The sequence below is a fragment of the Petromyzon marinus genome, chromosome 50, assembly GCF_048934315.1.
Source record: "Petromyzon marinus isolate PM22_M1 ecotype Great Lakes invasive population chromosome 50, UKy_Petmar_22M1.pri1.0, whole genome shotgun sequence".
Lineage (NCBI taxonomy): Eukaryota > Metazoa > Chordata > Hyperoartia > Petromyzontiformes > Petromyzontidae > Petromyzon > Petromyzon marinus.
In genome coordinates, this window is record NC_133716.1 from 7,164,928 (window position 1) to 7,177,409 (window position 12,482).

A 12,482-nucleotide genomic window follows, 5' to 3' on the forward strand; every position below is an offset into this window, starting at 1 on the left:
CCATGAATGCTGAAACTCCTGGTTTGTATTTTGTGATGACTGTAGTCCAACGTCAGGCAACGTGTCATTATAAATCACTTCTTCTCTGTAAACGGACAGGGCTTTGCCATTGTGGGTGTGGGGTCCCTGCCATTATCCCATCCTACCTCTGTGGTGAGGCCTGCCAATACGAAGTGCATTTGCGGAGCCAAGCGTACGTACAGTGTTTATCGATTTATTTGGTTACCTTTTAAAAAAAAAATGAATGACATAATTTCTCTCACCAAGTTCCATTAGAGCGTACGTTGCTAATTTGAATTGATGCCTCAATCCAAATGTATATTTTTTGAACCGAGAAAATGCATACAATCGTTGATTTGAAATCATAAATAACAGCGGCAATTATTATCTCCTTGGGCAGGTTTTGGTGGCTGTGCTGCGCTGCATAGCTCTCTGATTTGCTTTCAGATCATGCCCGCGTTAACATAGCCGAGCGGTAAGAGCGTTTGATTGGAGCATTGGCACCGGATTACCCAGGAAGGTCTCACTCGGATTTAAGACTTTTTCTTTGCTTTCAGAAAAGGTCCTATATTGTGATGTTTGGCAAATTACATTAATGAGTGTTTGGCTTTGTGCGGGAGGAAACCAGAGTGGCCCGAAAGGACCCGTGCACACGAGAGGGTGGTGTGTTTTCTCAGGATTCGTTTTGTCATTGGGAAGAGTGCGTTGTCGAAACAGTCCATCGGCCAAATTGTACACATGCTCTCATTCAAAAGCAGAAGTGTGCAATCTGATGGCACTTGTCTCTCATTGGTGCTTCGAAGCCAGTGATTGAAATTCCACATTCTCATGGCGCTGACCAGTCTATCTTGAGATCAATCACAATCTCTCCAAAGTGGCACCCTTTCCTAATAGAGTTTATTTTTTTTATTTTTTGGGGCGGGGGGGGCTCGATGGCAAGTTCGGTTCAATGCAGTACACAAAATCCGTGATTTGATCCCATCGGTGAAGGATGCGATTACAGACATGCAATGTCCTGGTGTCTATAAGCTGAGTTATGTCTGCGGCAGCAGTTACATTGGTGAAACGAAGCGACGTGTCTCAGACCGGGTTCGCGAACACAAAGCGGATTTGAAACACGGCAGAACCAACACCTCGGCGGTGGAGGATCATTGTTTCAACGCTGTGGGCACACGTGACATTTGATTTTTTTTCCGAGACCAAGGTGCTCAGCAAACCCTCGGGCTACCATCAGAGATTTGTTCATGAAGCCATCCAGATATACAAACAAACACAGACACAACTTTAATCGAGAAGATGGATTCAGAATGAGCAATCATTGGAAGGACGTGCTAAAACACGTCAAGTTTGAACTGCTATGATTTTCACTCACCCACCCGTCTCGTCTTAGTGTATGGTTACTAATTCAAGCTAATTGACATGAACTCCTGCGGGCACGACTCGACAACAACTCCTCTCCCCCCCCTTTCCCCGTACCTATATAAAGCCACAACAGCAGATAATTTTCTCACCTGAAGACGGACGCTTGTGTTGCGACCGAAACGTCGTGGTTTTTTTGTTGTTCTTTTTTTTTTCTATCTACGTGACTTCACCGAAAGAACCAGAGAGGATGGTTTCCTTCAAATCAAATAACCACGACGTTTCGATTGCAACACGAGCGATCGAACCGCCGTGGTTTTTATTCGTGGTTTTTATTTTTTATTATTTCGTCTATCTACGTGACTTTACCGAAAGAACCAAAGAATAACGACAATTTGAGTTGATATTCCGTTCACGCTTCGTTCGCTGCACGCGTGACGACGATGGCAACGACGCTGACGACGGCAGCAACAACAACATCCTGCGTTAGCAACGCGCCCGTGATGTAAACAAGTGTACTGTGTTGTAAACAAGTGATGTAAACAAGTGTACTGTGATGTAAACAAGTGTACTGTGATGTAAACAAGTGTACTGTGATGTAAACAAGTGATGTAAACAAGTGATGTAAACAAGTGTACTGTGATGTAAACAAGTGTTGTAAACAAGTGATGTAAACAGGTGATGTAAACAAGTGTACTGTGATGTAAACAAGTGGTGTAAACAAGTGATGTAAACAAGTGTACTGTGATGTAAACAAGTGTACTATGATGTAAACAAGTGAACTGTGATGTAAACAAGTGATGTAAACAAGTGATGTAAACAAGTGAACTGTGGTGTAAACAAGTGATGTAAACAAGTGAACTGTGATGTAAACAAGTGTACTGTGGTGTAAACAAGTGATGTAAACAAGTGTACTGTGATGTAAACAAGTGATGTAAACAAGTGATGTAAACAAGTGTACTGTGATGTAAACAAGTGATGTAAACAAGTGATGTAAACAAGTGTACTGTGATGTAAACAGGTGTACTGTGATGTAAACAAGTGATGTAAACAAGTGATGTAAACAAGTGATGTAAACAAGTGAACTGTGATATAAACAAGTGTACTGTGATGTAAACAAGTGATGTAAACAAGTGAACTGTGATGTAAACAAGTGTACTGTGATGTAAACAAGTGATGTAAACAAGTGTACTATGATGTAAACAAGTGTACTGTGATGTAAACAAGTGATGTAAACAAGTGATGTAAACAAGTGATGTAAACAAGTGAACTGTGATTTGTTTGTTGTGCTTCTTACCCGCACAAGTCCCATTAGCACGCTTGGCTGCATACGGCCATGAATGACGTTCAACGTACACACAACTCTGGGGGCCCACGAAGTTTTTGCTCCGTTTTTACTTCTGTTTTACCTCTGGCCTGGCACTGCTAAAGCGATCGCCCATTGATTATTATTATATATATCACGATGTGAACACAATTATTTTTTTGTGGGTACTAAGTGTTATTTTTTTATTGCTTATACCTAAAAAGTATAGAAACTGGCTATTATTCCCCACGAACTTTGTTTTTGTGAGTGGGACTTTACGTGAAGGAATGATACAAATGCACACCGCGTTTTCTCATTGAAAATAGGTAAATTTCAAAATATCACTGTCCTGGTCACAAAAGCAAAGTTTGTGGGGAATAATAGCCATTTTCTATACTTTTTAGGTATAAGCAATACAAAAACAACACTGACTACCCAGGGACAAATTATAATTAATTTGTGTTACACAGTGTTATTAATTGAGTCGATTATTAACTTTGCCTTTGTGTCCTGGTCACAAAAGCAAAGTTTGTGAGGAATAATAAACTATTTTTCACTCCAGCGCTGTCCTACCAGACAGTCTCGTCCCTTCACCTGATGAAGGCCGCTTGTGTTGTGGCCGAAACGTCGTGAGAATATTATTGTGTTATTTTATTTTATCAATTTATTATTTTATTCTCATTCTACGTGGTGACTTTACCGAAAGAACCAAAGAACATTTTACCTACTTTTGAGGCATAAGCAATTAGGAGATAACACTTGCTACCCAGGGACAAAAAATAAATAGTTGTTTTTGTGTAACATTATTAATCAGCGGGCAGGTCACTGCGCCCTTGGCTTCGCTGTCACCATAAAGGTGGCGGTAGAGTCGACGTAACAGCTGGCTCCTGACGTCAGCTGCTGCGTGCAACTCGATGGGAAATTTTATATATATTAAAAAAATATTTCAACAGAGCTGTGTGTGCTTCGGAAAATTGTGAGCGTACAATAAATACAGGCTACAGGCACATATTTTCCGAGTTGTGATGTCTCAGATGGCGCACCAATAAGTGCTCTCCCGTTCATTGTTTGCATTCAGGAAAGCCAATCCGCTTTTATATACTTTCCTATCTGGGTCAGGAGGCTTCTCGGTGTTTTGCTCAGCAAATAAATTGTACGCGAGCAAGCGATTGCCTCTGTGAAGACTCTGCCGAGGCTTTAATAGTGTTTTTAAAATTTTATCATTCGGCTCTCATCTGCCACACTTTAGGTGGATTGCAGCTTTGGGAAATGTATTTTTCATTACATGTTGTCTGCACGGGAAGAGGTGGGGTAGCGGATAGTGCACCGTGTTATGAAATCTGCTGACTTGGGTTTGATACCGGGACATGGCTAAAATCAAACTAAAACTCTTTTTTACCTTACCAGGCAAGGCCCACTGAGTTATACTGTATATCTCTCAGAAGCGACCTGGCCACACGTGATAGCTCAACGAAGTGGCTTATCATTTGCAAATGTATGAGCAGCCAAATATTCTCGAAAACATGTTGATCATGTGGAGGGAAAAACCGGAGGACTCCGAAGAAGAATCCACGCGGCCACGGGGAGAACATGCAAACTCCAGATATATCGGCGTGAGGGTCAGGATGGAACCCACAACCTCCTGTAAACAAGGCGAGGTAGTTTTAATTGAGCCATAGTGGCAAGTGCTGCTTGAATTGTACCCGGTTTATCCCGCCACCACAGTTACCCAACTCAACTGACCAGTCTGGTGAAGTGTGGTCAAACACCTCCCATTACTGACACAGCATGGGGAAGGAAGCCTCCTTCCAATAGTCGAGTGACGATATTCTTCTTTTGTGGTAATAATAATAATAAAAAATATACACGCATATATATATATTTTATCCTAAACCAGAAATGAAAATTATGTTGTGATATTTTTAGAAGCATTTTTTTCGATGTGTTCAGAGTTTTCGGCTTTTTCCAAATGTAATTACATCAAACCCATTTGCAAAAGAGGCTTTTGCGAGGGCAGCTGTAGGATTTTTAAGGTTCTGTCGGGTCAAATGTACTTTAAACGACTTTATCAGATATCCGAAACTAAGCGGATTAAGATAGTTTACCACGTGTGTGGGTAACCACCACCAGGACTTGCCAGGTGTTGTAGGCCTGGGTCGTGAGACGACCAGGAGATGCCAGTGCCGAGTGCCACCCCCTCGTGTACACTTTTTTCTGGGGTCCAACAATGATCCCACAATGCATCTTGCTCCTGTGCAAGAGCTCATCTCATCGGTGATTTCAATTCCTGAGCATGGCTGACATCAGCGGCATAGCGATACTAAAAGGCTACACATTTTTCCCATTCAACCTATGTTTTACGTTTGTACCCATTATTTGTCCCTGTGTAAGGCGGCACCGTACCACATTTGTGATGGTGGGCTTTGAACAAGCGCTGCTGAGTGAGTGGGCTGGCGGATGGGCGGACGGGCGGTCAGGCGCGAGAGCTAACCACGGCGCTGTCGGAATGGCGCAGGGGAGGAGGCGCTGACCGTGTACGTGGACCGAGGGAAAGTGGACAAGCAGGTGGAGAACGCGACACAGACGCAGGAGCTGCTCCACCAGCTCACGGCCGCCTACTTCATCGACCGCGACACCACGGTCCGCCGCCTGCACGAGATGCAGATCTCCACGGGGCACATCAACGTGAGTCGACCGCGGCGGTGGTGGTGGCTGGGTGGGCCGGGGGGGTGGGGGGAGGGCTGTGTGCGTGGCCGTGCTGCTCGGGAAAGCCGAACGCCACGCGCGAGAGATGAGGGCGCGACACCACCGATGAGAGCTAGGTCCACGAGGGTGGCACCGTCCGTTTTGTTGTTTACTCTTTGGTTCTATTGGGTAAAGTCACGTAGGTAAAAAATAAAATAGCAAAAATCACGACGTTTCGGCCACAACACAAGCGGCCTTCATCAGGTGAAGGGACGAGACTGTCTGGTAGGACAGCGCTGGAGTGAAAAAAGCCACGCTCAGATCACGACCTTTAAGCTGTGTGAGAAGAAGCAAAGCGCCTTGACAAAGGAATTAGCATAGAATTTAGCATTGAAATAGCTAAGTTAAAGTATACACATCCGCAGAGGCACCCCTTGACAAAGGAATTAGCATAGAATTTAGCATTGAAATAGCTGAGTGATTAGCTTGTAACTGGTCACAAAAATAGCTATGTTAAATCAGAGCATATACATTCACCGAGGCACCTAGTACAAATCAAACAGGAGAATTTAGCGAAACACAACCACGCTCAGACCGAGCAGCTTTAACTTTAACATAGCCATTTCTGTGACCAGTCACAAGCTAATCACTCAGCCATTTCAATGCTAAATTATATGCTAATTCCTTTGTCAAGGCGCTTTGTTTCTTCTCACACAGTTTAAAGGTCGTGATCTGAGCGTGGCTTTTTTCACTCCAGCGCTGTCCTCCAGACAGTCTCGTCCCTTCACCTGATGAAGGCTGCTTGTGTTGTGGCCGAAACGTCGTGATTTTTGTTATTTTATTTTTTACCTACGTGACTTTACCCAATAGAACCAAAGAGTATGGATCCTTGCAGTCACGAAAGCTTTAAATCTAGAATCGTTTTGTTGTTGTTGAGAAATGTCACCACTGCCGCATCGTGATTATCGCGGCTCACTTTTTTTAAATAATGTTTCATTTGGTTTCCGTTCAAAAGAAATGATGTTACATTTTTACGTTTATTTATCTATTCACTTTTTAATGTTTCATTTCCCGTGATGAAATGACGAACGTAACGATTGCAGATGTAAATAAATACCCGTTACCCATTACGTAAGTGCTCTGTGAAACGTTTTCCAATGGAACTGACAGCATTGCTGTTGAATACATCGAAGGCTTTCACGACCAATTTAATGATTCGTCATTGATTTTTGGGTCAGATAGCTTCAATAATGTGTGCTGTCCACTCTCCTCCACCCAATTCATGTTGTTGTCACGTGAACAAACACACCAATTCACTACTGCTTCAGCAGCACCACGAGTGTGTTGGAGAGTAATTTCACAACATTTACATGGGTTCGACGTTTCGCTGCTTGTAACAACCGCCATTATCAAGCAGTAGCCAGAATTGTGAAAATGTCCTTCAGTTTTGGGCCTTCAATGATACCGATTGTAGCTACCAAGTGAAACGTCGCACCGAATTGTGAAATATTGTGAGTTGCTGTCCAACGGCCAGAACCAGCGCTAACAATTTTCCAAGCTCTGTGTCCCTACATTCGGGATGTTTCGCCAGCTCCATTATATTTTGCCTTATAACTGAGAAATATGCATGAAACTCAAGTTGTACGCAAAAAGGTCATTATTTAGAGCAGAGAGGGGAGAAGGCAGAGAGATAGACTAGCATTTATATGGGGAGCACACTTTATCATCATCATCATCATCAAAATGCCCTTAAATTCACAACGGAAATCTCTTTGAGGACAAATCTTTACACTGCGGCGCCTTGAAAAATTAGAAGTTGATAAATGATCAGTTTTTCCATTAACAGATAATGAGTAACAAACTGTTCATTTGTCAACCTCAGAGTTTCCCAGGCAGCTGCCGTGAAGTATAATCTCAGCCGCCGCGTCGCCTTTCACCGTCGTGCTGCCGCGTAGCTCTCGGGTCGTCGTTTCGGCACGATGTCCAACGTTTCACTCCACGTGCTGCTGGGAGCTTCATTTTTCGGGATAATTCACTTTCCAAAGCAGCTCCCGCGCAGCACGAGGCGGGGGTGCGAAACGTCGGTCGTCGTGCCCGACCAGACGCGGCACAACCCCCGGGAAACCGTCCGCTAGTCGGCGTCCTTTACCATCAGTGGCCTTCCTGAAGAAGGGCTGTTGCCCAACACGTCGGGCTATCGTTGCATTTCTCCCGTTCTTCAGCAAGTGTTGACGATGAATGAAGAGGGTTGGGGGTTGATATTATACATTTCCATGCACTGCCAACGCAGCCTCTTAAGGAATTTCATCATATTGCACTAACGTTTTCACTTGATGAGCTTTTCCAGGCAAAGGATGGGGGCGCAGCGCTGCAATGATGTGCTCGTGTAACTGCTGGTGGGAAGGGCCTTCACACACTGTAGGGATCCCTTACAGAGTGCCCCTCCCTAGAGGATATTTACTTGGCATATTCTTCCAAACTAACCAGACATCTGGGAAGAGGTCGGAGCACCCACATTTTACCCCACGACACACGACCGACTAATCGGACTAACTGTTTCATACTCATGTCTACTTCTGGGTGGACAGGACAGACGCGGAAATGGGGGCACGACGGGGGTGGAATTTAATAAACTTCCCACCATCGTTTTAACTGCCGCGTTGAGGGAGGTCGAAACTAACCGGTGACCTCTGGATCGCAGGTCCAGTGGCTTTGCCACTGCAACCGCGGCAGCTTTCCCAACCTTCTTATAAACCTCCCTACCTGCTTATAAACATCCCTACCTGCTTATAAACCTCCCCTAGTCTTACCGGTAACCCCACTTATCCGTGCCGGCAGAAAGTGCTGGGTGGAGTGCAGAATGATAAGTAGGATTTCCACCGTTGTTATTTCCTTTGACATTGCGATAATGTTGTATTCGGGCACTTTATAATTCCCAATTGTGTTGAATTGCGATTGCATTACATTGGAGTGTTCGGCTATCCCGTCCCTGCGATTACAGTTATGGTAATACGAGCAGAGTGCTTCATGGAGTTGGGGAAAGGCGGCGTGCGTGTCAAGCTGATGGCATGCTTTGCTCGTGGGCCTTCTGGAAGCCTCAAACAAGCTGGCTCACTTGGGCCCCCCAAAAATTGCTTTGTCTGTTACCGTTCATCAGGAGCTCATCTCTGCCATTGCAACCCTTTCTGCTCCCTTCCTCTATCGCTCCATTCATCCCTCGCTCCCCATCCTCTTTGCCCCATGTGTATTCAGAATCAGAATTTGCATGTGTATTTATGCAGGAGGAATCCGATGAGCTATAAAGCTCTGTTTCACAGATGTCCAGTGGGGGGACAGGGTAAGAATGTTACAACAAGCAGTACAAAAACATGATAGTAGTGCAAAGTACAAGAAAGGTAATGAAATCACCCAAACGCACACAAATACAACACGAAACCATCCCCATCCTAGCAGGCAAAGCCCACTGAGGTGTTAACTTATTTTTCAGAAGCGACCTGGCCACAAATTATAGCTCAACAAAGTGGCCCGTCATTTGGACATTTATAAGCACCAAAATAATCTAAATAATCTCAATGCATGTGTTGCCTAACAGCTGGTCTTTTTGTAATAAATTGGATACATTTCTTAGAAAATGGGAGTGCAAATTCTTGTAATCATTTCGCTCTCCTCATCCGGTCTACAAACAGCGCATAGTGGCTTTGTATTTGTTTGTTTTTTTATCCCATCGTCTGTGAAATACCTTGATATTTTTTAAAGGTGTATTTATGATATATTGCACTTAATGTTGTTGTTGTGCAATTGATGTTTATCCTTGTATGTATGTGTGCGTATCCCAGGTCTGCCTTGACAGAGAGACGTATAGTCTCAATGAGCTCTCATCTGGCTATAATCTCAAGGAATTTAACGAGCGAATTGGCATCACATTTTGCTTCGGGATATTTTTCGTGCCATTCAAATACATTTTCAGGGGCAGTAAGTATATGGCAACAGTGCTTCTTCATATTTTCGAAAGCCCGTGTAGATGTTTCCATAAATAACTAGTGCTGCTGGCCGTAATATAGTGTCTGTGCCTGTATTTCGTGTAATATTCACCAATCCACACTGACCAGCATGGTAAAGTATGGTCAAATAACATTCATGGCTGACATGGTGTGGTAGGGCCTTCAATCAATATCACTCACATCATAATTCATTATCGTTATTGTCATATACATCTGTGTCGCAATGGCGTGAGAACGTGTGCACGCTGATGAATAAGCTAGTGTGATCACACTCTTTGGGGTCTTGCGGTAAAGTCACGTAGATGGAAAAATAATTGATCACGACGTTTCGATCGCAACACAGGCAATCGTCTTCAGGTGAGAGAGAGCAAGCTACTGAGACAAGGTCTTATATAGGCCTGAGATGGGTGCCCCTCAGGGTAAGAGGGCGGGGATAGAGATGGTCTCCCTGAGGCTGTGAAAGTGGCCATTGTATTGTCAGAAATTAGCAGACAAATTTGTCCATGAAGCCATCCAGATATATATAAACACAGACACAACTTCAACCGAGAAGATGGGTACACATTGAGCAATCATTGGAAGGTCGTGATTAACCAGGTAAAGTCTTAACCTGCTGTGATGTTTCCATCCTTCCTGCCGATGTTAGCTGACTCTCTGAGTTGCATTTCTAGGTTGGATGTCTTTGTATTGACAGGCTGGATGTCCTACTCGATCTGCCACCGAAGCATCATTGGCATGCTAATCTCTCACAATGGCCACTTCCTCAGCCTCAGGGAGGCCATCTCTAGCCCCGCCCTCTTACCCTGAGGGGACTCCCATCTCAGGCCTATATAAGACCTTGTCTCAATAGCTTTGTCTCTCTCACCTGAAGACGATTGCCTGTGTTGTCGTCGAAACGTCGTGATCTATTATTTGTTTTATCTACGTGACTTTACCGAAAGACCCAATAAGTATGAATTCCTGCAGTCACGAAAGCTTTAAATCAAGATTTAGTGTGATAATATGATCATTTGCTTTAGGTTGAAACAAATATTTAATCACTGTCTCCATGACATTGATCTCACACACACACACACAAGCACACATACAAAGATAGCAACAATCATTAAAAGTATATGATTACACATATATAGTTCCGAAAGGCAAGTTAGAATTCTTGGAAATGTAACGAGACAGCGAGACAACAAACATTTTATTTACAAGAAGCTGACAGTGAGTTAAGTTACCTAGGCAACTTGAACAGTTGGATGCAACTGGGGCGCGAGATGTTAACTACCTCGCCTGGAATACAGGAGGTCGTCGGTTCAATCCCGACCTCGACGCCTGTATAAATGGAGTCTGCATGTCTCTCCCCGTGGTCGCGTGGATTTTTCTCATGGTCCTCCGGTTTTTCCCTCCACATTTATATGCATGCGTTTCGAGTATTTGGCTGCTATAAATTTCCACGTGATAAGCCACTTCGTTGAGCTATCATTTGTGGCCAGGTGGCTTCTGAAAAAGAGCTGTATAGCTCAGTGGGCCTTACCCGGTAAAATAAAAAAGATAGTTTCGTTTTTAGGGAGTATCTAATGCAAAATCCGTGAATGATATCATCGACAGAGCTAAATGGAAGGCCATGATTGCCAACCTCTTTGAGAAAGGACACGGTAAATATATAAACATAGAGAAAGCTATAATCCCATGTACACAAACGCATCAGCCCAGTGCTTGCTAGCCCACGTTATCAAACATCCTTTGCTTGAAGCTGTCCGGTGTGTTTGTGGGTCGCGACGAGTGTTGGTTTCGGCCGCCGGTGTTGTGACATTTCGCTCCACCTGCCGCCGAGCTTCTTCAGGTCACCAGAATATTGGACGTTGCACCAAAAGGCGTGCGGGTACAAACCTCGGTTACTATGGCTGGCTTACGGTATGGTGCGAAAGAAGTTCAGCATACATACGTACAGTGGAACCCCTCTTTAACGACCAGAGAGTAGGTTTCAGTCCTGTCTGGGTGGAGTGGAGGTATTATTACCTCTTTCCCACGGTACAACTGAACAGCACCATATTTAACTTCTTTTGCACTGTACATAGCCAACCGTGCTGATCGGAGGTGCGGGGGAAGGACAACAAACTAAACACAAGAAGCAGTTCTAAAGAAATGAGTTTAAATTTCGATTTAAAGCTTTCGTGACTGCAGGGATTCATATTCTTGGTTCTTTCGGTTAAGTCACGTAGAAGGGAAATAATACAATAATAAAAATGAAACAATACAATTCTCACGACGTTTCGATTGCAACACAAGCAATTACCATCAGGTGTGAAAATCACAACAGGAAAATTTCAAATTTTCTTGCTGTGGTTTTCACACCTGATGATGATTTCTTGTGTTGCAATCGAAACGTCGTGATAATTTGATTGTTTGATTTGTAGCGACTTGGCCACAAACGATCGCTCAACAAAGTGGATTATCACGTGGAAATTTAGAGCAGCCAAATCAATTCTAAATGTGGAGGGAAAAACCGGAGGATCCAGAGAAAAATCCACACGTCCACGGGGAGAACATGCAAACTCCAAATATACAGCTGTTAGGGTCGGGATGGAATGCACGACCTCCTGCATACCAGGCGAGGAAGTTAACATCTCACCATCGCAGCGCCCCTAGCCAACAGCCGCTGCTTGCAAGGATGATTAACTCTGGCCCTGGCCCTGCTTGCTCACCAGGCCAAGGTTTCACGTTTTGGTTCTGGCCGGGTTTTTGCATTTGGCCATTTGGAAAACCACCCTATTTGTGAGGGCCTCGATGCTAGCTCAGCTCTGATGTGCCAGTAGATAAGTGATATCCGCTTGTAAACTTGACTTTTCTCCAGGCTCTACAGATGCATCCCAGATCGTATATATATGTACAAACAAATATATGTATTACAAAAATACCCATGAAATTATAAGCAGGAGTCTTCTTAAAAATATATATAATTTTAAAGTACTCACGGGAATTTTCTGGGTAAACAAAGCATTTTACAATATAATTAATGGTGTTGCATCTCTTTAGACGGCTGCACACCACTCTAACATGATCAACATGTAACAATGTGGGCAGCCCGTCCAAGCAAATTAATTTGTAAAATTCCAGCCCAACAATCGCGCATTCTGCTG

The 12,482-nt window shown here is 43.9% G+C and overlaps 1 protein-coding gene across 2 annotated transcripts in view; it reads left to right on the plus strand.

Annotated features, from left to right (window-relative positions):
* LOC116953185 (BMP/retinoic acid-inducible neural-specific protein 1-like) overlaps positions 1–12,482 on the plus strand; it is a 115,553-nt gene that overhangs the window by 65,619 nt on the left and 37,452 nt on the right. For both annotated transcript variants that reach the window (XM_076074841.1, XM_076074842.1), the window contains exon 5: positions 5,181–5,350. In XM_076074841.1, the coding sequence (XP_075930956.1) occupies positions 5,181–5,350 (170 nt within the window). The remainder of the gene's footprint in view (positions 1–5,180; positions 5,351–12,482) is intronic.